General features: G+C 40.5%; 3 protein-coding genes across 4 annotated transcripts in view; 1 reads left to right on the top strand and 2 right to left on the bottom strand.

The window, feature by feature from the left end:
- On the top strand, positions 1-25,700 carry HDDC2 (HD domain containing 2). Of its 2 annotated transcripts, XM_036767073.1 has the most exons (7): positions 1-109; positions 4,958-5,079; positions 12,241-12,343; positions 14,123-14,191; positions 16,912-17,050; positions 21,368-21,466; positions 25,638-25,700. In XM_036767073.1, exons 1-6 carry the CDS (start codon positions 35-37, stop codon positions 21,463-21,465), a joined length of 606 nt encoding a protein of 201 aa, XP_036622968.1. In that variant the 5' UTR covers positions 1-34; the 3' UTR covers position 21,466; positions 25,638-25,700. The 2 variants fall into 2 exon arrangements, with proteins under 2 accessions (XP_036622968.1, XP_036622967.1); XM_036767072.1 differs by lacking the exon at positions 25,638-25,700 and having other exon boundaries at positions 21,368-21,521.
- LOC118856657 (regulation of nuclear pre-mRNA domain-containing protein 1A-like) lies at positions 7,846-8,814 on the bottom strand. Its single transcript, XM_036767070.1, has one exon. It carries the CDS (start codon positions 8,812-8,814, stop codon positions 7,876-7,878), a length of 939 nt encoding a protein of 312 aa, XP_036622965.1. The 3' UTR covers positions 7,846-7,875.
- Positions 24,903-27,769, bottom strand: part of TPD52L1 (TPD52 like 1) — a 164,955-nt gene continuing 162,088 nt past the window's right edge. The window contains exon 8 of the mRNA XM_036767071.1: positions 24,903-27,723. Coding sequence (XP_036622966.1) covers positions 27,595-27,723 — 129 coding nt within the window. The 3' untranslated portion in view covers positions 24,903-27,594. The remainder of the gene's footprint in view (positions 27,724-27,769) is intronic.

Consider the following 27,769-nt stretch of genomic DNA (forward strand, 5'->3'; position numbering starts at 1 on the left):
ACTGAGCGACCAGGTCGGCCTGCCCGCCCGCCCCATGGCTTCTGCTCACGGTGGCGGCGGCGGGACCCGGAACCTGCTGCAGTTCCTGCGGCTGGTAGGCCAGCTCAAGGTGAGCGCGCGAAGATGCTGGGGCCGCTGCCGGCCCGCGAGGCCCGGCCCGCGGCAGGTACCCCCGCCCCGGGCTGGGAGCGCCGAGCCGGCGCACACATACACCGGCCCTGGGCCTGGCCCTCCTGCTGTCAGGCTGCTGGCCGAGCCTGCGAGAGCTCGGAGCTGCCCCGGGCGGGGCGGGGCGGGATGGGACGGGAGTAGGGGCCCTTCCCGTGGCACCAGGAGCCGAGACCCCTGCAGAAACTGGGACTAGAAGGGGGGCTTCTGCTTTCCTCCAGGCTTCCTGTAGCCCTATAGGGCTGCAGTGCTGCCCCCTGGGCGGTAGAGGAAGGAAGAGAGTCACAGGAAGTAATCTTCCCTAGTTGCTATGGTAGCAGTGGTTTGGAAATCCAGACTAAGATAAACCGGAAGGCAGCGTCGCATTATGGGTAGGAGTAGTGGACTTGGGGTCATGGGAATTGGAAGATCCTGGTTTCAGATCCCGCTTCATGTACTTAATTAAATCAATTATTTAATTACAAAATATAATAATACTAATTAATATAAATAATTATAAACTATGTCTTAAGGGTCCACTATGTGCCAGACAGGTATTGGTGAAGTCAATAAAAAGAACGAAACAATCCCTATATTCTAATAAGGGAGACAACAAATACATATAAAAATGTACAACATAAAGATTTTATAGTAAATATATAAACATTTATCATATTTATATAACATAAACCTATTTATCTGTGAATATGTGAATATACGTATATGGTGTGTACAGGTATCAAGGGTATATTTGTATCCTATATATATTATATATTATTGCATATTATATAAATATATAAGATAAATATATAAATAATATTACATATTAGCATATATGTTATATATGTATATAATAATACATTCACATGCACAAAGTATCTAAATGTAGTTTGGGAGATGGAGTACTGGCATTTGGGGATCAGAAAAGGCCTAGCTGTGCGACCCTGTGCTATACAAATCACTTAATTGCTCTGTGCTTCAATTTTGTTATCTGTAAAATGAGGAGGTTGGATTCAAGGGCATCTAAGATTCCTTCCACCTCTGATCTTGGAATACATGTTAATAGATGAGCTATGCAGAGTGAGGGGGTAGTGGTTAGAGAGCAGATGCTGGGAATCAAAAGGACTTGTTTTGAATTCCTGCCTCTGCTGACCCCTCACCAGGTGGGTAGGTCACTTGACCTTTGAGTGCCTTGAGTAACTTTGCCAAGACTAGTTTAGTTGGGGCAGCTGAGGCTCCTGAAGCTATGGCTCCTGCTCCTTCCCACCTGCCTTTTCCTAAGCATCTACCCTGCCTCTTCCACCTTGCCCAACAGCCAGGTGTTCTCACCAGGCACGTTGCCATTCTGCATCTATGGAGGGAGTTTCCACAGAAGGGAATTCTCTCATATTGCAGAACTAACATGTACCTCATCCTGGTCCTGTGCCCTTTTCCCTCCAAAAAAAAAAAAGCATGTAGGATTAGTTCTGTGCTCAGATATCCAGCAAAAGCAAGAAGATTCTTTTCAAGATAACCTTAGGTTTGGTAGATAAAGCATTTATTTATTAAATGCTTACTGTGTGCCAGATATTGTGCTGTTTTGCACCAGAATTTCTGGTTTGGGGAGAAAAGATGATTCTCCTAGAAGCAGAGAGTGGAAGGGGGGATGGTCCTTAACACTGTAATTTCTGAAAGAGGAAGAGCTTTTATAGCCTCAGAGCTAATTCGATATTAACATTGATCTTGTATAATGCATACAGTGAGTAAATTCAAGAGCCCAACATTTGAAGTATAATTATCATCTCCATTTGGGGTGTTTGTGTTTTACTAACAAATAAAAGAATTACCAGTACCACTCCCTGCAGAATGGAAATAATATCTTTTAAGTGGATCACCCATAGAATCATAGCTAGAGGGAACTTTAGAGGTTATCAGGGTCAACTGCCCTCATCTTACAGAGGAGGGTATTAAAACCTAGGAATGTTAAGGCATGTGCCCAACATCACACAAATAATAAGTGGAAGACGAGGGATTCAAATCCATATCTGGTGACTCCACATCCACCATACTTTCTACTCTCCTGTCCCACAAGAACTTGTGCTGAGGCCTTTTCTGCAGAAGCTCAGACTTGAGCCATCTGACCTGGGTTCTTTTTGACACTCTGGCATCAGGCTTACCCTAAATGTCATGTTGCCTTATGTCATCAATGTTTATAATGAGTCAGTCAGTAAACATTTAGGAAGTACTCACTCTGTGCTGCCAGCAATTGTGGTAGGCAGTAGGAATACAAAGAAAAGAAAAAAAATCTTTGCCATCAAGGACATTATGTTCTATCTGGGTTTCAGGAAATATATAGGGTATTTGCATGGACCTTTGAAGGGGGCTAGAAATTCTAAGAGGCAGAGAAGAGGAGGGAGATGGAATGTTGTAGATTAATAGTCTTTCTGGGCTAGAACAGAGAGTTTATGGAAAAGAAACATGTAATGAGCTTGGAAAGGTCAGCTAGAGCCAGATTTGTTGTTCATTCATTTCAGTCGTGTCTGACTCTTTATGACCCCATTTGAGATTTTCTTGGCAGAGATACTGGAGTGGTTTGCCTTTCCTTCCCCAGCTCGTTTTACAGATGAGGAATCTGAGGCAATCAGGGTTAAGTGAGTAGCCCATTAAGTTGCTAGTCAGTATTTGAAGCTGGATTTGAACTCAGTTCTTTCTCACTTCAGGCCCAGTGTTCTTATCCAATGTGCTACCTAGCTACTCAGATTATGGAGTGATTTAAATGCCATATGGTAGACGCAGTATTTGATCCCAGAGGTAACAGGAAGCCACTGGAGTTTATTAGGTAGAGAAGTGACACAGACCTGTGGTTTAGCAGAATGACTTTGGCAATGACTGGCAACTGTGTGGAAGAGGGTTTGGAGATGGGAGAAACAAGGCAGGGATTCAATTAGAAGGCTATTGCAGTATTATGGATGGAAAGTAATGAGAGACTGAACTAGGGTGGTGGCCGTCTAAGGAGAGAAAAGTAGTTGAATGTGAGAGATTCTTTGGAGGTAGAGTTGACAAGACTTGATAACTAATTGAATATGGGGGGAGATGAGGGGTAAGGGATAGTGAAGAATGGTAGGTGATTCTGAGGTTGCAAATCTTTGAGGTGGCTGGAAGAATGATGTTATCCTAGACACAAATAGGAAAGTTTGGAAGAAGACTGAGTTTTTTGAGATAATGATTTCTTTTTTGGACATGTTGAGTTTCAGACACTTATAGGGCATCCTTTTGGAAATATCTAGAAGCCAGTGAGGCAGGATTGGAACTGGAAAGAGGGATCAGGGCTGGTGATAGATATATCTATAGATCTATCTATATGTCAGCTATGTCTATATATCTTTCTATATATGAATCATCTGCATACATATCTATATATATGGAACTATGTACATTTATGCAGATAATTCAGACAATCGATATGTCTTGATAGATCTGTATGTACATATAGAGCTATATCTATAGATCTACGTATATGTGTGTGATAGCTGTATCTACCACAGAGGTCTATATGTAGATGCAGATCTGTATAGATCCAAATATAGATACATCTATCATAGATCTATCAGATGCAGATCTATATTTGATAGATATATATATATCACACATACACATATATATCTATAGACAGACACTGATCTATATGTACACCTAGACCTATCAATAGACATAACTATCTGTTGTCTGTGAATCACCCACATAAAGATGATAATTAAACACAAAGGAGCTGGTGAGATCATCAAGAGAGGGAATGTAGAAAGAAAGAATAGGTCCTGGACAGAGCTTTGGATTATACCCAGGTTTAGAGGGTGGGGCAGGGATAATGATCCAGCAAAGGATACTGAGAAGGAGCTGCCAGAGTTGTGTCTTGTAAATTCAGAGAGGAGAGAGTACACAGGAGGAGAATGTGGTCATTGTGTCAAAGGCTACACGGTGATTGAAAAAGATGAAGATTGAAACAAGGCCCTTCAGTTTGGAAATTAAGAGATCACTGGTAACTTTGGAGAGAGCATTTTGAACTGAGTGAGGTCTGAAACCAGATTGCAAGGACTTAGGAAATGAGTGAAAAGCTATTTTCTTTCTATGAAAGGAGGTGGAGAACCATAGCTCCAGGGGATGGCGGAGAGGGGAGAAAGTGGAGGAAATGAATTTAGACAACTTTTTCTTGGAGTTTGTTTGACTGTTGAAGGGGGAAGACAAAGGATAGTAGCTTAAGGGAGTGATGAGAACATGTGAGGGTTTTATGGGCAGATCTTGCAGTGTTTGTAGGAAGCTATGAAGGGGCCAGCACACAATGGAATATTGAAGATTAGAGCGAGCCAGAGAGCAAGTTAAGAGCTTTCAGGGAGTTGTGAAAAATTAAATCTTTTAGTATCATTAGAGGGAGTGTGATAGGATAGAGAGCTGGATTTGGAGTCAGAGGACTTGTATTCAACCCCGTCTTTGATGCTTGCTACCTGTGTGACCTTTAGGGAGTCTTTTAAGGAAGAAAGGGAGAGAGACAAGCATTTATTAAGTGCTAACTGTGTGCCAAGCAGTGATAATGCAAATATCATCTCCTTTGATCCCATTTAACCCTTTGGGCCTCAGTTCTTTATCTCTAAAATGAGGGGGTTGGACTTCATGGCCTGTAAGGTTCCCCCCAGCTCTAAGTATATAATCTTATGTTTGTATCAAGCACTGCTATGCACACTGTTAATTGTTTATGATGCCATTATATAATTAATGATGACTAATTGATTTTTCATTTATTTATATAGTTCTGTATTTATTTGATTTTATTGACCAGAGAGTGCCACGTACAGGCTGGGTATACAGAAATGTGGACAAGCCAGAAAGTGTGTCCGATCATATGTACAGAATGGCTATCATGGCTTTTGTAGCTGAAGATAAGCATCTTAATAAAGACAGGTGAGCAACGTGACCTTTGTTGAGGTCACTGGTTTTTAACCACATAATGCTGAGGAATGAATTATTTGATCAGCAAATATTTATTAAATGCCTACAATGTGCCAGACACCGGAAGGCATCAGAGATATGAATGCAAGGAATGAAACAATGTCTGTTCTCGAGGTATGCCAGTTTTCAAAATGGAGGCCTTAGTCCCATTCTTTTACTTGATTAAACAAAGAAAATTCTTTTGAGGAAAAGCATCCAGTGTCCCAGTACAGGTAAGGCCAGCTGCTGGGTCGTTTGTGCCAACATCTGGATCATTTTTGTATCAGAGACGTGGGAAGGGATGCTGTGCTCACACTTGGGGAGGGCTAAAGTATTATTTAGTGTCAGAGGCAGGTAGGCACGGTATTAACTTTTGGTGGGCCCTGGGTATATGGAACAAAATGGATGGTAAACCCAAATTATTTTTTTGTATGTGTGTCCACAAGAAATTCTTGTATACTCATTTTTGACACATACTAGCTACTGGGCAAGTAACTTAACCTTTCATTTCCTGGGGCAACTCTGTAAAGCTGAAAGGTTGCTAATCTGCCAGAGGGAATTTCCTCTGGAGGAACAGACTAGAAGCAGTAGTTGATTTTTCTACTATTGCTATAGGCTTGTTGAGAGGTAATTAGGGTCTGTACTAGACTAGTGATCACTTGAGAAGAGAGAAAGGAATAGATGAAAGAGATGTTAAAGATGGAATGAACCTGGCAATGGATTGGATATAGTGGGTGTGGTGGGAATCAAAGAGGGAGAGGGGTAGGTCATAAAGGTAGATGATTTACCCTTTTGGCTATGAAAAGCTATTTTCTTTCTATGAAAGGAGGTGGAGAACCATAGCTCCAGGGGATGGCGGAATCAAATGAAAAGGTTTGTTTAGGGTTTGGTTTTTTTGGCAGTTTGTTTTTGTTGTTTTTTAAGAGCGGGGGAGGTCTGGGCTTATTTCTAGTCAATGAGACAGAGCTAAAGATGAAAGAGCAAGCTTGACTGAGTGCCTGAAAAGGAAACTTCCAGAGGAAAAAGGATTGGATAGGATCAAGAACCCAAGAGGGATTCCCAAGAGGGAAAGAAGGGCTTTGACTTCCTCAGAGACTAGAACAAAGCTGCGTAGAAGTGCGGCTTGGGGATCAGAGGACCAGGTGTTTCGATTTGGAAGTGACCCTAGAGATCATCTAGTCTAACACCCTCATTTTTTGGCATGAGACATGAAGTGGTTTGCCCCAAGTCACAAAGCTCATATGTGTCAGCCAGGTCCTCTGCTGTTCCCATTCTCTTTCCACTGAGCCATTGATCTCAGTTTTCTCAGTGAAGGCCTTTGCTGAGAGGGAGGGGAAATAAAAAACACAGAATGCAGGACAAGATTTTTTTTTTTGAAAAATTTCCATCATTTATTGACAGTGTCATGAACAATTATACTAAAATGGCTATTACCTGGCACAAACCCATTGCTAAAAACGCACTTTAAAAAGAAAGCATGGGATCCAGTAGCTCTAACACACAGTGTTACAAATAAAAGAAAAAACCATACTTGCTTTGGTAACTCTGGATATATGTAGCACTGCTTTTTATTCAAAAACTTTGAGGGGACATTAAAAGTGTTTCAGGCAACTACAAAGAACACTACAACTCATCCACAATGTTCTATTTGTAGTGTTGTCAGTATATTGGAGCTAAAAATGACACTAAAGCTTTTAAGGTTTTATAGTTGGGAAAAGTCATAAAATTTGTTTTTATAGACCAATTGATTTTATAGATTTCTTCACATTAATGAGATCAACTATACTTAAGATAAAGTTTAGATTCATCTCCATGGGTAGGAGACAAAAATTTATACCTTATGAAATTAGCTTCAGAATCTAGAATATCTTGAGGGATCAACTCTTTGAATAGACAACTTCCTACAAAGCATTTCCAAGTTTGTTTATTCAAGTGGCACACTCAGTGTATATACCCAGTTAAGCATGCTGTTTTTCCTACATTGAGAGATGGTGAATTAAGATAAACAAGGTTATGCTTTTAATAGGCAATAAGCAATTTAGACTCTTCTACTGTCCCACTGACTACATATAAATGGAATGTCGATGTGCTCAGGGACACAGTGAGTTGGGGTGATAACTGAAGTCTGTTTTGGGATACTCTGACTTGTTTCTATATTCTTGTAATATTAAACAAGTTTCCAGTAAGTTCAGAAAAAATACTCTCTTGTTGTTTTAAATATTCTCCTCAGAATGTGAATGTCCTCAGTTTGACTCACAAAGTGATTTCCATTTTCATGTGTGCTGAGTCAAAAGCACTGAGAGGCATCAAATCCCTAAAATACATGAGAATAATGTCCCAACCTCCTGATTAGTTCTTTTCCTGAAGAAATTACATATTATACAGTGATTATATATTGAAGTTACATTCACATATTAATGCAGAAACATAAAGAGGAACCTTCAAAATTACATAAAGAAAAATAGAAAGGTTTTAGTTTATCACAGGGCCCTGGATCAAAAAATATATAAAAGGATCTTTTTAAAATAATCACTTCTTTGTGAACATATTAACACATAGATGTCAATTTTTGAATTGTAATGTCAACTTACCAATAAAATAGGAAAAAACCCAACACTAAATATTTTTAATTTTTTTTTGAATTTTGTTGGGGATATCTGTGTTTGTTTCACTTTTTCAACAATGTACAAAAATAATACTATGAGAATATTCACTTAACCTATCTCCAGTTCTTGCAAAGTCCTGAGGCCCTGGAAAAAGGTACTGTCATCAATCCTCACTGTAGATGTCTCCAGCAAATGGCAGGTGCACATGGCTGCCTGTGACATTGGGCAACCGAGACAAATCTGGTAGGTTCTGGATTCGAGACCTGAGTTCTTTTCGAACCTGGGATACTCTGGCTAATTTGCGCTTGTATTCTTCCAACTTATGTTCTTTCTCTGCAAGGGCTTCTTTTTGACAATGAAGAAAATCTGATAACATTCGAGTTAGTTGCTTCCTATCATCTATTTCTGCTGCCAATCGACCGTTGTAATCTGCCAACAGCATGCATGCATCATCTACCATCTTGGAAAACTGTTCTCCCAATTCTTTATCTGTTATTTTGTCTAGCAGAGATACATCTTGGACTTCAGCAGGCAAAGAAGCTATTCTCTGATGAACTGCTGCATCACCAGAGGCTGCATTTTCAAGTTCTTGTAAGGCTCTAATGAGATCTATAGTCTGTGGAGGTTCACTTGGTGATCCTAGCGCTGAACAATTTTCATTCTCATCCACCTTTATCTGTTCATATGAACGCTTTCTAGACTTCTTATCGCCATAGAGAGCTTGCCTGAGTTGTTCTAACACATCATTTTCATAAACAGACCTTTCTTCCCAAATAGACAGCACTCTTCCAAGATGCTTTTTACAATTTTCATCAGTCTCGCTGGAAACATGCTTAAAGGCTTCAACTATGACTGGCGCAAAATCTTTTGTGAATTCTGGCCCTTTTCTTTTGCTGTTCTGGATGACATCATTGGCAAGATAAAGAAATGTCAGTTTTCTGTTTGGTTTGGCCTTGTGCAGCTCCCTCTCCCAAATGGTGACGATGGGCCGTGAGTGCTTGCGGTGGTGGATCAGCCACTGTGACAACGTCTGCACGCTCTGCTGCGAGTTGCTCAGCTCCGACGGCTTCTTCTCCAGCACCGCCTCCGAGAAGGCAGACATCCCCCCAGCCTGGCACCCCCGCTGCCCAGCGTCCGTCCAGTGCCCAACACGCCAAGGAGCCCGTGGGGAGGAGGGGCCTGCCCGGGCACCAGCGCGCCGCCCCCTTACCACTGCCGCCACAGTCCCATCCAACCCCACCACAGACGCAAGCAAGACTGCAGGACACGATTTTGTAGTAATTAGTTCTCTAAAACTTATAGGACTTAGAATGAGGCCTGGAAGAGAAGGATGGAATCAGACTGTGGAAGGGGCTTAAGTGCAGGGTTAAAGAGTACTTTGTCCTCCAGAGAGTAGTCACTGAAGCTCTTTTGGAGGGGTAAGGGGAAAGGTGTGTGATATAGTCTGACTTGAGGATTAGAAATATTATTTTGGCAGCTGTCAGAAGGATAGTTTTGAAGAAGAAGAAAATGAGGAGCTGTATAGACCTCTGAGAATGTGTAAAACTTTCATCCACTGACTTAGGTTTTAAAAAGACATGCATAGGAAATTTGTAAATGAAGATGGATAGATAAATAAATGGCACAGCCCTCAGGAATGGGGCCTGACATGCTACCGCTCAGAATGAGTTGAGGTTGGTGATGACAACAAAAAGGGATTTTTAGCTGTGTTGGAGTAAGAGGTAGATAAAAAAAATAGGGGTGCTTGGAATGAAGATTATAGATGTTGGCGAGAAGGTATAATATTTCAACTCTTTTGCTTTGATTTTCTCTTCCAAGCAAAATTGGACTGACAAGGATAGAACAAAAATGGTTAACAGAATTAAAAACTAAACAAGGTCACAGCACCTAGCTGCCCTTAATGTGTTTCAGGCACTAGGATCAGTTAAACAACCTAACACGGTACTTAAAAACAAAAAACAAAACTGGTGGATGTGATTGATGGGTTGCTGGTAGTGATTTTTTCATAGATCTTAGAGAATGGAGGAGGAACTATAGGATTGAGGGAGGGAGGGAGGGAAGAAGGAAGGAAGAAAGAAAGGAAAAAGAAAGGAGGAAAGGAAGGGAAAGGAGGAAAGAAGGGAAGGAAGAGAAGGAAGGAAATAAAGGAGGGAGAAAAGAAGGAAGGGAAGGAAAGAAGTCTCTCTCATGCTATCCTTGTGGAAAAGATAGAGAAATATTGGTTAGGAAGTGGTGGAATGACTGAACCCGAAGGGTAGTCTGTTATTAATGAATCGGTGTTAACTCAGTGTCTTTAAAGTTTCCCAGGGAGTTGTCCCTTATGGTGCTTAATGTTTTTATTAATGACTTGGAAGATTGGTATACTTAATCTAATGTGTAGTTGACACAAAGCTAAATGAGATATGAGCAGGCTAGAACAATTTATTATGAATACATATAAAGTTCTGTAGTTCGACTTTAAGGTTATTGTGTTTGTTTGTTTTTGAAGAGGACCATGACATCAGGGAATGATGACATGACTTGCAGTTGACTTTGATTAGTGAGGGAGGGCTGTGCAAGGTTACCAGCCTCACCTTCTCCTCCAGAGCCATCTGGGTACAGTGACCAGATATTCACCAGGACGACTGGACATGGCCCAGGGTGCGAGTTTTAAGAAAGGCTGTGTGGTAGAGTGAATTAGAGCATTGAACTGGAGTCAGGAGGACCTGGCTTTGAACTGTACTATAGGCACTTACTAGTTGTGTATTCTTGGCCAAACTACTAAACCTCTCTAGGCCTCATATTCTTCATCTATGAAATGGGGGTAGAGTTAGGTTAATGCACAATATGGATTGGGGTTGTTGTGGCTAGAGAGCAGTTTGTGTGGGCAAAAATAGATGAGAGGAGAGTTTAATGGTCTGTTAACTCAAAAAGCGTCAATGATGCAAAATGGCAACTGTAAAAGCCAATGTAATCTTGTCGTTTAGTGATTTTTTAGTCATGTCCAACTGTTCATGACCCCTTTGGGGATTTCCTTTGGCAAAGATACTGGAGCAGTTTGCCCTTTCCTTCTCCAGCTTATTTTACGGAGGAGGAACTGAGTACAGAGGAGGAACTAAATAGGGGTTAAGTGACTTGCCCAGGGTCACCCAGCTAATAGGTGTCTAAGGCTGGATTTGAATTCAGGAAGATGAGTTTTCCTGACTTCAGGCCTGGCACTCTAGCCACTGTACCATCTAGCTACCCCAGTGTGATCTTAGGTTGCTTCAGTAGACGCATAACATCGAAGTCAAGGGATGTGATTGTGCTCTTGTTCTGTGCCCTGGTCAAACCACATCTAGAGCACGATGTTCCACCCTGTGAGCCATGGATCCTTAGGGTTGTGAGTTATTTCATGAATTCCATGACTCCATCCTGATTTTGATTTTTATTTAACTCCATCAAAATATACATTGTGATTCAATGTAATAAACAAGAATATCTTTTCAGAATGAAGAAAGGTCTTATATATATATATGTGTCTGAATATATACATATATATTGCTCTTTTTCAAATGTATGTAAATGCTCTCAAGATTAATAAAATACAGATTCATTTAAAAGTGTTACTGAATTCATGGCAGCTTTTTATCATTATGCATTTTCTTTATCAATAGATATTTGTGCTATCAGGTGTGAATTTTTTTAATTGAAAAGGGGTCATTATACTAGAAAAGGTTGGGAACAAGTGATCTAGACGATTACTTAATGATAGATACTACATTTTATGGAGGACTTTGACAAGGTGGAATACATTGAAAGGAGATCAGAGAGCATGACATATAAGAAACAATTAAAGGAACTTGGCCTAAAAAAGAGAAGACTGAAAGGGCAGGTGATAGCTGTCTTCCAGTATTTGAAGGACTGTCTAGCCGAGAGATTTAGGCTTATTCTGCTTGGATCCAGAGGGTAAAGCTGTTTAAAAGGGGAATGGACTGCCCCAGAAGGTAGTGGTTTTCCATCACTGGAGATCTTCACACGGGGAGGTTGGATGATCACTTATCAGGGATTTTGTAGGGGGTGTTCCTCTTCATATATGGACTGGACTTGAGGTCTCTTTCACCTTTGATAGTCTATGATTCAGGGTTATAAAGACTAGAAGCAGAGAAATCAGTTAGGAGGTTATTTTAATAGTATAGTCCTTGTTGGTGGCAGTGGGAATAGAAAAAGCTGGCTGGTCTATCAAACTGTCAAACCTGGATCAAACCAGGTCACATGTGAAGTATTAATCATATAGTTTTAAATTTTTATGTTTCATATCATTGGATGAATGATGTCTAAAACCCCTTCTTATTAATGTTATCAAATGGTTCACATGGCATGTTGAATGGTAATGAGAAATTATGATTGAGGACTGGCTTAGACTGGACAAATTTAGTACTTTAGTTCATTTTGCATTAAAGAACTCTGAAAATAGAAGAGAAATAAGCTATGTAACCTCAAAGCAACATGCAAAGGGTCAGTCCCTAGTGCATATGATTCTGTATAATCCTTTACCATTTCTGATCAGATGTGTCCGGCTTGCCCTGGTTCATGATATGGCAGAGTGCATCGTTGGTGATATAGCCCCTGCAGATAACATCCCTAAAGAAGAAAAACACAGGCGAGAAAAGGTCAGTATATGGTCACAGGGTCTGTGGGAAAAACTGGAAGCTTAATGAACTGAGGATCCAGTAGTGAAAATTTTGTGGGAAGAAAATATAAAACCCAAGTATTACTAAACCATGATTACAATGAGCATTTAGCATGTCTAATTTTATTATTCAAACTCTTCAGCTTGTAGAAGAAAAAATCTAGTTCAATAAGCATTTATTAAGTGCTTACTTTGTACAAGGAATTATGCTGGGCGCTTGGGATACAGAGACAAAAATGAAGTCATCCCTGCCCTCAAGGAGCTTATATGTGCATATAAAAATAGTTATTTGTATGTATTTTTAAGTGTGGCATTACAAACAATGAATGTTAAATGAATTTGGATTGCAAGGCTGCTGAAATTTCAGTGTTACTTCCCTAATCTTAATCCCAATTAAGAACATTTTAAAAATTAAGACATACTATAGTCAGACATACACATAAGAGTTAAAATAAGTACCAGAAGCATTAACCAACTCTATGCCTCGAAAGATCTAAGTTTGCATTTGTTCAGTTTTGTTAACATGTTCAAAATTGTTCTCAGTTGTTGTTTGGCATGCATGTTTTGACTCCGCAACTAGATTTTTAAGTTCCTTGAGTATAGAGACCTCTTGTTATATTTTTAATCAACCATCTTTACCCGCCCCACCTGCCTGTTTGGCATCCAAAGCCCTTCATGACATGGCCCCCTCGTATCTTTCTAGTCTTCTTATACCTTACACTCCCTACCCACCTTCCCACACCAATTGGCCTCCTTTCTGTTCCTTGAATAGGACACTTCACCTCATTTCTAGGCATTTTCACAGGCTTTCCCCCATGTCTGGAATTCTCTCCTTCAAGTCACTTTCTGGCTTCCATGGCTTCCTGTCAGGCCTCAGCTAAAATCTCACCTCATGTGAGAAGCTTTCCCAGTTGCCCTTAATGTTAGTTTCACTCTGATTATCTCCAGTTTATCCTTGTTTGTGCATAGCTGCATTAGATTGTGAGCTACTTGAGAGGAGACATTGCCTTTTTTTTTTTTTTGCCTTTCTTTGTATTTCTAGCAGTTAGTACAGTGTCTAACTGTAGCACACAGTAGGTGCTTAATAAATGGTTATTGATTTAATGCCTGCCCCAGTCTCCTAGATAATACTTTATCTAGTATAGTGATTAACGTATAGTAGCTGTCTAGTAAGTACTTGCTGATTAGTTATAGTTATAACTTTTAATGTATAGCTATAGTTATTTACCTAATCTATAAAAAAGACACTTACTACAAGGATTAAATACTTTCTTGCATCAGCATCCCTTCAGTCTGGGAAGCAGGTGTAGTACAAACAGCACTAGACTAGGAATCAAGAGATAGGAGTCTTGGTTCAGTGCCAGAGTCCCCCTCCCAGTATGGAAACTCAGGCAACTTCAGGTTACTTTTCTAGACTTCGGTTTTTCTTATCTGTAAAAAGAAGTGGTTGACCTAGTTAGGGGTAGGGAACCTATGACCTGGAGGCCACATCCTCAGGTGCAGCCCTTTGACCGAATCCAAACTTCACAGAACAAATCCCCTTAATAAAAGGATTTGTTCTGTAAAACTTGGACTCAGTCAGAAGGCCGCACCTGAGCACCCAGAAGGCCACATGTGGCCTCAAGCCTGTAGGTTCCACACCCCCAGTCCTAGATATCTCCCAGGTCCCTTTCAATTCTATCATTTTATAAGGACGTGATCCTCTCTGTTACTTGACAGAGTAAGTACATGCTCTTCAAATTGTGGTTTAATGTTTCAGGAAGCTATGAAGCGGCTAACCCAGCTGCTATCAGAAGACATCCGGAAGGAAATCTACACTCTCTGGGAAGTAGGTATAAAGGATGAATTAGATTTTTTTGTCACTGAACGTATTGGTTTATCTCTTCACTGTTTTTTGATTGGTGATATAGTGAATTGGGATGCACCATCTTGTGTAATTCTAACTGAAGCTTGTTTGTTGCTAGACCCAGCCACCAACTTAGGAATGCTTAACTTAGATGCGTCTCTGACATAAACTGCTACTGTAGCTGGGCAAAGCCCACTGGTAACATTCCCTCTTCTGCCCTCAGTAGTGCTGTTTGGGATTTCATCTCTTCCCCACCACCCTTAATGTACCCTGTTCTGCTCTTGGTGGGGTCCCTGCCACCTCAGCCCTGGGCTAGCTTCCCGCCTCTTTCTAGAAGGTGTCTTGTTTGTGGCGATATGTTGTGGTCGATAGAACGCTGAGCCTCTAGTCAGGTAGGCCTGAATTCAGACCTTAGCTCAGCTTAGCTAAGTCATTGCTTCTTTCTGCATTTCAGTTTCCTTATCTGTAAAATGCAAAGATTGGATCCACTGGCCTCTAAGCTCTTTTCTAGCCCCAAATCTGTGATCTCCTAATCTGGGCTGAAAGATATCTTATTTTCAGCAGGGGCTCTATTTTTATGAAGTAACATTGACATCCTGCCAGCTGTCATGGTTCCGGTGTTAATGACCTTTAAAGCCAACCTGTATTTCCTGTAACTGTAGGCCCAAGTGACATTACCTGTTGGCATTTGCCCTGTGGCCTGTGCAAAATTAAGTCAACATTAGATATTTAGTTTGACATGGGTCTTTTAATCCTGTTTCCTGATCATGGAGGGAAGGAAGACAGTGCAAACTCCTTTGTAACTTTGCCGCAGGCTTGTCCTATTTCTTATTACTGAAAGAAATAGGAATCCTTGAACTGTTAATCTTTTTCTGCACCTTTGAAGCACAGAATCCTGGCTTTAGTATACGGGTAGTGTCTGGAGTGATCTTCACATGTGAAGGTAGGAGAGAAAAATTGATTTTCAATTGATTGCTCCATTTTCTCATGTGTGACGTATTTACACATTTACAGAATTGCTCCTGATGGGCCATTTTAAATTAAAAAGGTAAAATGGAGGAGAAAGAGCTAGTCAGAGAAAATCAGGGGGGAATGGCAAAAGAAAAGCAAAATGAAATAGATTGAGAGATTTCTGATGTTTAAATGAATTTGAACTGATTAAACAAAACACCTGGGGTCAAAAGAGATTTTGTTGAAACAAGAAAATGTGATCATTTTCAAAGCATAGTGATTAAGTACTGCTGACATGAAATGTAATTGATTTCATATGCTAAAAATGATTTTTTTTTTTACCTTTTTTGGAGGCAATTGTCACATTTAAACAGGAGTATTTGTAAGAGCATGGAAGGTAATAGCAATCAGGCAGCTATTCAGCCATAACTAATGTATTACACTGCCAAGAATGCATGATGCCTTCATTACCTGAATACAGCAGGGACAGAATTACAGGCTAAAATTTTGCCATAGCTAGGCTGTAATAGCTAACATTTATGTAGTGCCAGGCACTGTGCTAAACACTTTACAGATATTATCTCATTTCATCCGTATAACAATCCTGCAAGGTAGATGTTACATTATTAGCCCCATTTAACCGAAATGAAACTGGAGCAAACAGAGCTTAAGAGACTGGCCCAGGGTCACCCACCTGGTGAGTTTCTGAGCTCAAGTTTGAACTCAGGTCTTCCTGGCTCCATGCCCGGTGCTCTGTGCACTGTGGCGCCACCTAGTGGCCAAGGACAATTCTTATTAGAAGAAACACTGTGCCATTAAGAGGGCATATGCTAAATATTTCTTTATTATAAAAAGTGGACATACCAGTGAATGTTGGGTTCCTTAAGCAGTCTTTGCATCTAGCATCATATCACCACCAAGTTCCTGGGAATGAGAGGAAGAAAAGGTACAGTAAAGACAATCATTAAGTCCCTACTGTGTTTAGAACCCTGTGATAGTCAATAGGAGAGATTAAAAAAAAATTATATTAGAGTTCTCATCCTCAGGAAGCTTATAATCTAATGGGGCCTGGGGTGGTGGGGAGACACAAACAGATAACTGTAGAACAAAGCAACATGTGACGAGGTCAAGAGAACTCCCTATCTCTTAATGTTTTTAATGTATACAAGTTGTATGAAGTAGTCATGACTGCTGATTCTCTTAACTAATATGAGATTAAATCAGGTACAGGAAAAAAAAAAAACAAGGACTTGCTTCCAATTGAGAACCTTCTATAACTGAGACCAACATGGCATGCCCAGAAATGAAAAAACAAATTCATGAGAAAAAAGAAACCTGACATTAAGTAAAGAGATGAGAGGCGTGAAAATGAAATGTCAAGTCGAAGTAAAAAGGATAAAGACCTAAGCTATTTAGGTGGATTAAAGAACAATGATCATAAAAGGAAGACAGGATAATTAAATAGGAAGAATCTGACATGGAAGTAAAGTAAATGAGAATCTGTGGAACCCTGAAATCAGAAGGAGCCATGAACATGTCCTTATTTTATGGAGTCTAAAAACTCAACCCTGAAATTCTTTAGTGAAGCCAGCCCTTCTAACATAGTTTTGTGTGAATGGAAAAGCTGGTTGGATGTCAGAGCTGGGCACTTTCCACTCTGCCTCTTTCAGTTTGGGTGTGAGAATCCGAACTGACCAGAAGAATCCATAGGAACACACGTACATGTGGTTTTGATTGTCCCCCCTGCTTAGGAGTATGAGAACCAGTCCAGTGCAGAAGCCAAGTTTGTGAAACAGCTGGACCAATGTGAAATGATTCTCCAGGCATTCGAGTATGAGGACCTAGAGAACAAACCTGGAAGGCTTCAAGATTTCTATGACTCAACTGCAGGTTTGTGACCTTATTTTCTGAAATAGCAAGGTTCAATTTTTGTTGGCTGCCAGAGCAAGGGATGGGGAGAGTGAGTTGTTCCTTTTGAAAAAGATCCTTTGTCCTTGAAAACAAAACAGTAAAACTGATAATATATATACCATTATAGTGATCTGTTTCAGTTCAACAAATAATTTATTCCATGCAGTACACCTTAGTGGCTGCCACACTGTGAATAAGCTTAGATGAGTCTCAGTCTTTTTCTTCATGAAGCTTACAGTCTACTATGAGGATATAACACTGATATAAATGATTCTAAAACAAGGCACAATAAGTTGTTGTTCAGTTGTATCTGACTCTCTGTGGGTTTTCTTGGCAAAGATAGTGGAGTAGTTTGCCATTTCCTTCTCCAGCTCATTTTACCGATGAGGAAACTGTGGAAATAGGATTAAGTGACTTGCCCAGGGTCACATAGCTAGTGTGTGAGACAAGAATTGAATTCAGGAAGATGAATCTTCCTAACTCCAGACCTGGGACTCTATCCATTGAACCACCTAGCTGCCCCAATGATAAATACAGAAGGGATATAATAAGCAAAAATGTTGTGTATGTTAGAGAGAGGAACAAGATTTGGAGGGGGGGTGGGGAAGTGGCTGACTAGCTGTCAGTTTTGGAGGCAGTCAGGAATGCCTCATGTGGTAGAACCTGGGCCCCAAGGGCCAATATTCACCCAAGTCTTAGTAAGTAGCAGTAGGGAGAAGTCAGAGTGTAGCCAGTTGGGCAGACACCAGGATGGAAGGCCTCTGGGGAAAGTGCTTTTTATAGCCAGCTTTCAGGCAGCATTCTGCTGCAAATGCTAAATTCCAACCAATTTTTGGTTAGGTTAGGCCTTGAGGAGGAGCAGTTCCAGGGAAGGGGAGGAGCAGTACATTTTGGGGAAATTAGGTTGCCTTAACTAAAGGTTTTTGTAACAGGGTGTGCTGGGGTTTGAGCAAGGAGGCAAGAGGAGGAGGGTCCTTGACCCAATTACTGGAGGCTATCAGCCTCAGAGTAAAGACTTAGGATGCTATCAGAGTCCCACTCTTTAAGCTGAGGTAGAAGGATGAACAACAGTTTTTTCCACACTCAGCTCTTCTGCTTTTAGCAGAGAGAGCTTCGGCAGATATCCAGATTGTTGATTTCCTCCATCTCTACAATATTGTGCTTTCATGCCAGGTTTGTGATTGTTTCCCAGACCTTCTACTCTCCAAGTGGCTTGTGGTGTGTGCTCATGACCGTAGCATTTATATGTTTCCCTTCATGGATCTTCACCCAGAGGCTCAAAAGAGCAGGGCTATTTCTTCCAAGATGGAGGGTGAGAGAATGGGTAATGAGGCTGAAAAAATGTTAGGAGAGGAAGGAAGCTGAGGGAACCTTTTTTTTTTTTATCCTCTCAGTAATGCAGGAGGCTAAGTTTGCAGATAGGACTATGTGAGGGTCACATTATGGGGTCACATTCCCTAAGTAGCACAGAGAATGTTTGGAACAGTCCTTGGGGAAAGTGATAGAGAATTAACTGGAGTTGAAATAAAGGAATCTCAAGCAGTGGTGAAGGCCTCACTGAGGTTAACAAGGTTGATTCTGTTACTTGGGCCAGTGATGCTTAGCGGCCTCCAGGAAAGCTGGCACCAAATGATGGGATTATAGAAAGTAACCAGGTCCTAGAGGCAAAGGTGATGGCTAATGAATCATTAAAGTGGCATTCCATGTAATTAAGTCTGGCTGTAGAGCTCAGTCACCTGAGAGGAAGGGTGGTAGGGGTGGGGGTAGGCTGGGGTGTAGAACCAAGAAGTCTTGAGGAGAGTGAGGAACAGGGGAGACAGCGCAGAACAGTGGATAGAGAGCAGGTCTTGAGGTCAGGAAAACCTGCTGGGTTCAAGGCTGACCTCTGACATAGCCTGGCTGTAATACCTCCGGCAAAACACTTAACTCCTCAGTGACACAGGTAACTCTCTAAGCTGTAAGTTGTAAAACAGGTTCCAATTTGCATTGGTGGAGAAAGTTTCCTTGTGGGGAGTTTCCTGATCCAAATGAAACCAGAAGCCACAGGTCCAGTATAAAACAAAGGAACAAAAATAAGAGTGAAGAGCAGACATGATGAGAGAAAGAAAAGAGGTTTTGATTGGAGAATAGAATTCCAAAGTGCAGGATTTGAAGGTGGATTTTTGTTCTGTGAGACAGAGAGGTTGGAGGTTTAACCATTCCATTCTAGTCAGTAATTAAAGTAAGGTAGATGAGACCTGTGGAGTAGAAGAGAGAGTCTCCATAGGGGCAGGATGTGGATTATGGCCCAGCAAAGGAAAACTGAGATGGAAGAATTGGGCAGATTGGAGGAAAACCAGGAGGAAGCAGTGTCCCAGAAATCTAGGGAGGATTCTCCAGGAAAACTAGGTGGTCAACAGCATCAAATGCTATAGGATTTAAGAAAGATGATTGAGAAACGGTCTTTGGGATCAGAAACTAGAAGTTACTTATAACTTTAGAGAGCACAGTGTCAGTCAGATGGCTAAGGTTGTGAGCCTAATTGCTTAGTGGATGAAATGGGAAGCTAGGATATTTGAAGAGACATCATTGCATGCACTGACATCCCCAAGTATTAGGGTAGGTTTTGGGGTAGAATCAAAGGCTGTAAATCAAGTGCTAAGCAACGTGGGAAAAGAGGAAAAGGGGATCAAGTGAAAATAGCACCTAGAGTCTGGATAGGGAATAGGGACAGATGGAGTGAGTACTCATCACAGGAGGATAGGTGGCTGAGTGAGGATAGCAGAAGGGAAAGGTAACTTCTCCCTTTGATTTGTTTTAAATCTCACCCCTGTTTCCCAGGACCTGCACGTTATAAATTCCTTTAAAGAGGGAAAGGAAATGTGAGTGCTTATTTTAGTAACAACAAGGAAAGTGTCCTCTTCCAAAGGGAACCTGGAGAGAGCAGAAGCCAGGTGGAAAGAAAGGTGATGATAAGGAAACAAGGGTGAGGATAATAAGGAAAGAGAGCAGATTAGTAAGGGGAAACACGTCACAATGAAGCCCATTGAGAAGAAGTCAAGTATTTATAACTGGGGGACCGTTTTGTCTTGTTAATTAGCTTCTTAAAAGTACATTTTTATTAATATCATTTGCTTTATCCCCCAAATTTTTGTTTTTCTCGTTAGTTTGCTTTGTCTTCCTGACCCCAAACTTCTTGAATGGAAGGACTGTTGCTTATATTTCTTTTTATCCCCCTGAAGTGCCTTGCCCAGTGTTATGTACATTACAGCACTTACTGTACTCAGTAAATATTTGATTGATTAGCCACTAGTAACATAGCCGAATGTTACTCCTCTGCTCTCTAAACTCCATTGGCTCCCAAATATAAAATCCTGTGGTTGTTGTTTTAAAGCCGTTTCAACCCTAGCCCCTGCCTGCCTTTCTAGTTTCTCACACTTACTCCCCTCCATATACTCTACAGCCCACTAACACTGCCTCCCTGCTGTCCTTACACAAGGTACTTCCTCATCTCCCTCCTCTGCATTTGCACTGGCTGTCATCCACGCCTTCATCGCCCTCTCTTTTCGTCTCTGCCGTCTGGTTTCCTTCAAGTCTCTGCTAAAATCTCCTCTTCTGCAAGAGGCCTTTCCCTCCCACTCTGATGCTAGTTAGTGCCTTCCCTTCGAGATTACCTCCAGTTCACCCCGTACCTTCCCCGTGCATACATAGTTGTTTGCGTGTTGTCTCCACTGTTAAGAAGTCCTCGAGCGCAGGGACAGTTTTTGCCTTTCTTCGTATCCCCAACACTCACGAAGTGCCTGGCACGTAGCAAGCACTTGATAAAATGCCTGTTGACTGACATGATCCGAGGAAGCCACTTATTTTTTTAATTACCCTTTTAGTTCAGTAAGTAGGTCATCCCTCATGGATCAAAGAAATAGATAGCCCTCCTTTCGAAGTACGGTGTATATTGATAGGTCAGTTGATGACCTGTGAAGCAGCAGCAGAGGTGTCCAGATGCTGAAAGCGGTGGGAGGGGCGGTAAGCAATGTAGCAAGCAGGATGATGGCTAGTAAGGATACTGTAGCTTTGATGCCTCTTTGCTGGGTTCTCAACCTTAGTCTTGACTGAATCAGAGGAAAAAATATAAATAGTGGAGTTTAGCCCCCTTTTAGTACCTAGAATTATACTCCTCTGAATCCAGATATGCTTTTGGATCAGGTTCCAGATTATGGCCCCCCACCAGCTCTTTAGCTCAGCCTTAAGAAAATGGATTACCAACTTTTCAATAGAGGAGACATTGTGGTTAATTTACCCTATCTTTTTCCTTTACAGGAAAATTCAGCCATCCTGAAATAGTCCAGCTTGTTTCTGAACTTACAGCAGAAAGAAACGCCAAAATCACTGCAGGAACCAGTGAACCTCACTCTTGAGGTGTTTATTTTTTTTTAAGCTTCTGTAATCATGTAATAAATATTTTATTTTATGATTAAGTCTCATGGCATGGTGTGTTTGCCACTATAGCACTGTTGATTTCCCCAGGTGTGAGTCTGTTTATTTTCATTTTCCATGGACTCCAGTGAGAAATGAAAGCTCTGTCTGGTTATAAAATGTGTTCCAGGGACCAGGACTGTAAGGTCCTAGAGACCAAATGCTCTGTGTGGGGGTTGGAGCTGTCTTTATTACAAACAGCAAAAAATCAAAATTCATGTCTGCTGGAAGCTATAAAGCATGTTTTCTTTTGAATTTGGAGCATATATCCCTCCAGGCCAAACTCATTAAAAGGCAGACGGCTTTGTCACTGTGTTCTGATGCTGGAGGAAAGTTTAATTATTATTGTCTTTAAGGCACAGATCCTTCAGCAGAGCATTGGCTAGTGATGAGAGACCAAGAAGGAGAGGAAATTACATCGATAATATTCTTTTTCTCTCCAGATGAACCACTTCCTTTTTATTGAAACACCTGTTGCCTTAAATCAAATTTTGAATTATGATCTGGGCTCTGATTTGTGCCAATGATCACAGACTTGTAGAGCCACTAAAAGGTTGCTTAATCATTTATGTTGAATTCAGAGCCAGGCAGGCAAGATAAAAATTTTTAAATGCCTGTATGAATTCTTTTCACTTTCTCTTTTCCCGATCAATGCTTTTGATTTTACATTAACTTGGATCAAATAAGCAGAAGATTGGAACTGAATATTGACATGATTATCAGGCATCATTTAGGGAAAACTGGCTCCCTTCAATCTTCTCAACTTCTCCATCAAAAACAGCCCAATTCAAGTTCTTTCTCAAGGAGGTTGGCCTGAGTAGGGTAGATAATGCCTCTGTTTACCCTTAAAAGCCTTGGCTAGTGATGAAGTTTGCTTCTGCAGAACGAATCAGAAGTATTGCTTGAAACGGTGATGTTCATCTTTGTCCTTGAAGTTCAGATGGGTTTTATTTAAAAGATGGCCCATTGGCCAAAGTAAGAAAATGATGCAGAGCTTCCAAAGTGATAGTGTCCGTGGGTGCACAGGCTGCAACAAACAAGGTGTCTTCTTTTTGGTATCGTGTATAACTATAGTTACTCTGCATCAGTGATCAGAAAGAATCAAGCCGATCATTAGCGAAGATACTGTTTAATGAAAAAACATCTCCATCTGTTCCTTCTCACTTTTTTTTTCCTGTGTGGCTACATGCACATAATTTTCCTCTGATAAAGTCAATAGAGCCAGGTCTGTCTATCACCTTGGAGCCTAGTTTGTATTACTGGCCAGTTAATTGTTAACATGTCTTTCTGTCTACTGAGGTCTTATGAAAGTGTGTGTAGTGTTAATGGATTAACAGTACATTCTAATGGAAGGTGACACAGCGGATAGAACACTAGACTTGGAGTCAGGAAGACTAGAGTTCGAAACCTGACACTAGCTGTGTGACCATGGGTAAGTCTTTTAACCTCTGTCCTGCAGTTTACTCATCTGTAAAGTTGAACGGGTTGGACTCAGTAGATTCTAGGGGCCCTTCCACTTCTAAAGCTCCAGTCCTACAAAAGTCGCAGGCATTTGTGTTTTTCCTCACCTCTTGTTAATTGTTCTGTAGTCTTGGTTAAGGTCACTTAATTTGATTCTTTAAAGCTTGCCCTAAACCTTTTCATTGAGATTACGGTAGCCATGTAAAATAATTGATAAAACAATTTAGCCTAACGGCAATAGAGAAAATTTCTTGGCTAAAAGGTAAGCTTGTAAAGCATTTTACATATCCATTTTATCCCCACCGCAACCCTATAACATAGCACTATGGAATATTGGTGTAGAAAAGGACCTTGGAGATCATCTGATCAACCCCCAACTTTTTAGAAAAGGAACCTTAAGTCAGAAAAATGAAATTCCTTGTCCAAGGTCACACAGCCAGGATAAACCTTAGAACAGAGCCCCCATCACCCTTGGACTAGTGTGCTATCAACTCCACCAGGCTATCTCCCCCAACAACAAAATGTTACCTATTTCCTCAAAAAAGGCCTTTTTAGAAATAGAAGTTGTCTCAGTACCATAGGGTCTACTTAGAACACAAACAATTTCATTTGGACTGCATCCAACATGAAATAAGTAGCTTTCTTATTGATAATTCCCCATATGTCCATCTTCCATAGGTTACTATTTATGCCTCAGGAAATGTTACATAATTCTCAAAGCCTCTGCCACTGAAAATCTTCATGCTGGTATACAGCCTCCGTATCTTGCCCATCTAACAGCCTGGTCATGAAAACATATGGTAAAATGAGTTGCAGAGCTAGGAAACGGACCTGTGATTTTATTGTTTTGGCAACTTCCCTTTTACTGGTGAAGCTCAAATAACTTCCTGATCTCAGCCCCAGCCCGTTTCTAGTCCCTTCCTTTCCTACCAATTATTCTGCATGTATTTGTATGTGTATATGCCTTCTCCTCCAATAGAATGTAAGCTCCATGAAAATATGGTTTGCTGTAGCTTTTGTCTTTGTATTTCCAGTAGTTAGCTCAGTTCCCGGCACACTGTTAATAAATGCTGGTTGGTTGATTTAGCTTTGGTTTCCTTGGTTTCCTTGATGATAATATCTGCACCAAGAGGAACTGTTTTCAAATACCAGTTCTGCCACTTGCAGCCCTGTGGACCATATGGGACAGGTCACTTGATCTTTTGGGGCCTGTTTCTTCATATATAAAATGAAATGAAAAAAGTACCTTCAGGTCCCTTCCAGCCCTAAATCTGTGGTCAATTGTATGGCCAAGGTTGTAATGAAGAAAAGTGCTTTGTTAACTGCAAAATGTTGTGATGGCCAAGGTTGTATTGAAGAAAAATCCTGTTAAGTGTAAAATGCTATGTAAATGTGAATTCTTCTGATATTCACACACAGGAATACTGGGACCGACCTCCTCTAAAAACATTCTAGTCTAACTGTCTTATTTTATAGATGGGGAAGCTGAGGACCAGAGAGATTAAGCCACTTCCCCAAAGTTAAAAAGACATTCAATAGCAGAACTGGAATTTGAACCCAGGCCCTCTGACTTCAAATCAAATGCTCTTTGCTTTATATTGCCCTTATACCTTTCACTGCAGGTCATGTTCAGAGGTGGTGTTGAGACTGTTTTCTATGCTAGACAAAAGTTTTGTTCATTTGCAAAATGGGGATATATGTGCTACCTTCAAAGAATACTTGCCCAAGTATTCTCTAAAGGCAGCACATCAGGGTTGTTGTGAGGAAAGTGCTTCATAAACCTTAAAAATCCTCTGTGAACCTGAATTATGAATGGGTAGTATCATGATTTGAACTTAAGATCAGTAGGAAATGTGACAGCAGAGAATTTTACCATTTACAAATCTTGGGTAATTAAAAAAAAAAAAGGACCAGTTGCTGAAAATTCTGATTGACATTTTTATTAAGAGTTTAGAAATTTTAATTGAACACTTAGTTTGGCAGAAATGATTTTACATAAAACTAATCACAAGATCTCCACCACCACTTTCCTCTCACCATTATCATCCTCAGACTCCAATTCTCCAAAGGATGAAGGTATTTATGTGACTTACAGTTTGCCATATTCACCTTAGCGCAAATGGATTTAAAAACTTTCAGTTGACAGTTTTGAAACTACAAAGAGTAAAGAAAAAAAGCATCTTAGGCCACGTGTACTCTTTCGATTTTAACTGTTGTGAACAGTGTAGTATTTCAGAATGCCTCTAATAAAGTGTGCAGGTCATTACACATTATGTGATTCTGGACCACCTTGATAGGGAGACACACAATTCAGTTTCAATGCCAACTGCTTTGCTGGCATAACCTAGCAAAACTAATAACTTTGATGGGGCATATGCTATGTAACTTTATGACTAATATTTTCCATTGCAAGAGTTGTCTTTAAAAATTGGTTAGGTGTCTGCTGCTGCAGTGCGTGTTTAAGGTTTACTCATCTGAAGCTATTTGAAAGGGTATCACTTTGTATACAAAGTACTGAATTGTAATTTTGATTTTTAGTGAATGGGAGGTTTGTGTACGTTAGCTTTTCATATTTTCAAAAGGATAACTTAATTTTTTTGTATAACATTCTAACAAGTATATGAAAAAGGCATTTTATGTATATGTGTTTCAGGAAAACCTGTGTTCAGATGTACAGAGTGAAGAACCCAACAGGAGACATGCAGATGAGGTTCAGAAAAGAAGGCAGGCCTTGAGAGACCAGGTAGTAAGGACATGAAACCTACAATCTGATAAGCAACTGGTCTGATTTTTTTTTTTAAGCTAAATTGTTACCAAAATGTAAATACAATTTGGGGAGCTAAAAGGTTAGGCAAAGAACCATATGCCACTTAGTATAGAAAGCCTCACTAATTGGGAGGGGTGTCCAGTGAAAACTCTGCATTATGGAGTGTTTAAGAAAAAATGGTCCTTTATTACTGAAATAAATAATGAGATTTAGAGTAACTGCTAACCATGTAGCTGAGGAATGATCCTATTTTAAGGAATTAATAGTGGATTTTAATTAGTATCATCCATAGATTGCAAATTCCTCAGCAGTTAGTATAGTGGCTTGCAACAGCTAAGGTGCTTAATTAATGTTGAATGAATTGGGAATATTTAATGTGCTAGAGTCCTTACAAACAATTCATTCCCCTAAGCAGATTAAGTACTTCTGGAGTCTTGCTGATAGTGTAAATATAAACCCTAGCCCTGCTCTGGTTGAATTAATTAAAGAGTCAAATTAATGACATTTTACTGATTTGATATGAAAACACAAATCTTCCTATCCTTTCACAGAAAACACTAAAAGTTAAGAAGCTTGGACTTAGGAACCTACAGGCTGAAAGGAACTAAAACAAGGAAAATGTGGATATTCCTCTTGGAAGTGTCCTACAGTACACAAGACACTTCCGAATAGTCTAGGACTGTGGCCCTAAATCCTTACAGCAGAATACCAGTCACAGAGACATATGTTCCCCAAACAGCCTGATTTTTATAACATATTAACAATCATTGATTTTATTTTGTAGAATATAATATACCTATCTCTAGCAATGAATGCAAAAAAATTCAATTACTAAACTTTAATACGTTTTTATATAGTTTTTCTAAACTGGGAAATTTTAAATACACTGCAGTCTTAAATTAAGGTGGTGGTTATTTTAGTGAAAAGCATTTAACTTTCATTAGAAGGGGACAAAAGTAAAGTGTACAGTGATAGTAATTGGATGGTATTTAATTTACTCCAGGAAATCCGATGTTGATACTATTACAGTAATTTCATACTATTGGGATCAAGGGGTCATAGAACTATACTTCCTCTTTTCCCCAATGGAAAATAGCCAATTTGTGAAGTGAAACAGCTGCCCTTTGACCTGAATAAGCAGAGTGTAGAAGATTTCAGAAGTGCAGATTCTATAAAAGCAGCTCAGGTAGCTGAAGTCATAATACATAATGAGGTACATCTTTTATCATGCCCGGGAATGGAAGTGGAAATAAAAAACTTGGAAATAAAATTTCCAAGATAATTTTATACTTGAAAAAAATTTAAAAATCAAAAGCCTTATACTTTCCAAGTCATTTTGCTAATCCCTTAAACAACCCTATACCAGGTCTGGGAGAACACAAGTAGCTGGGTGGACATCTGGTATACTTCATATAGCTGAAAATGGGTGTGTGAGCAGCAATTCCACTGTTTACTGGACGGTGCCTGAAAAAGAAAAGTTGTGCAATGGGGTTTTAAGGACACACACAGGCACGTGCTGGGATAGCCAAACATAAAGGAAAGCAAAGCAAACCCAACAGGACAAAAAAGCACTTGGAATGGCAGAAAGAGAAGTGTTGTCGCCAGTTGCATGTCTGCTAATTAGAAAAATTTAGAACATTCTGAGCGTCACATTCAGGGCATGTTTCCTGTATCCACAATAACTAAACGGTTCATTTTTAAGTACAAATATGGATGGATTTTTTTCAAAAGTACAACACTATAGAGAGGCTTTTGGCCTTCACATCTGGCTATGAGAAAGTGACAGAACCCGTAGCATGGGCTGAGTGGCAGCTTCGGGCTGTAGTATGGTCCCCCGGGCCTCTTAGCACCGCAGCTCCCCTTCTTTCTCAGGAACCCGAGGGGCTACTGCGGCACTCTGAGCGCTCGCATGGGCTGTGGAACTGAGCACTTCTTCAAAATTCCCTCCGCTCGGGGCGCCTCCTACTTTCGTCTGAAAAAGAAAAGGAGAGGTTGGGGAAATGGAGGTAGGCAGCGGT

Source organism: Trichosurus vulpecula, chromosome 7 (genome assembly GCF_011100635.1).
Source record: "Trichosurus vulpecula isolate mTriVul1 chromosome 7, mTriVul1.pri, whole genome shotgun sequence".
In the NCBI taxonomy this organism is placed as follows: domain Eukaryota; kingdom Metazoa; phylum Chordata; class Mammalia; order Diprotodontia; family Phalangeridae; genus Trichosurus; species Trichosurus vulpecula.

Coding starts and splice junctions, on each gene's coding strand:
- HDDC2 (XM_036767073.1), top strand. CDS start 35: ATGGCTTCTGCTCACGGTGGCGGCGGCGGGACCCGGAACCTGCTGCAG. Junction 110..4,957: donor GGCTGGTAGGCCAGCTCAAG/GTGAGCGCGCGA, acceptor TTTATTGACCAG/AGAGTGCCACGTACAGGCTG. Junction 5,080..12,240: donor AAGCATCTTAATAAAGACAG/GTGAGCAACGTG, acceptor ATTTCTGATCAG/ATGTGTCCGGCTTGCCCTGG.
- LOC118856657 (XM_036767070.1), bottom strand. CDS start 8,814: ATGTCTGCCTTCTCGGAGGCGGTGCTGGAGAAGAAGCCGTCGGAGCTG.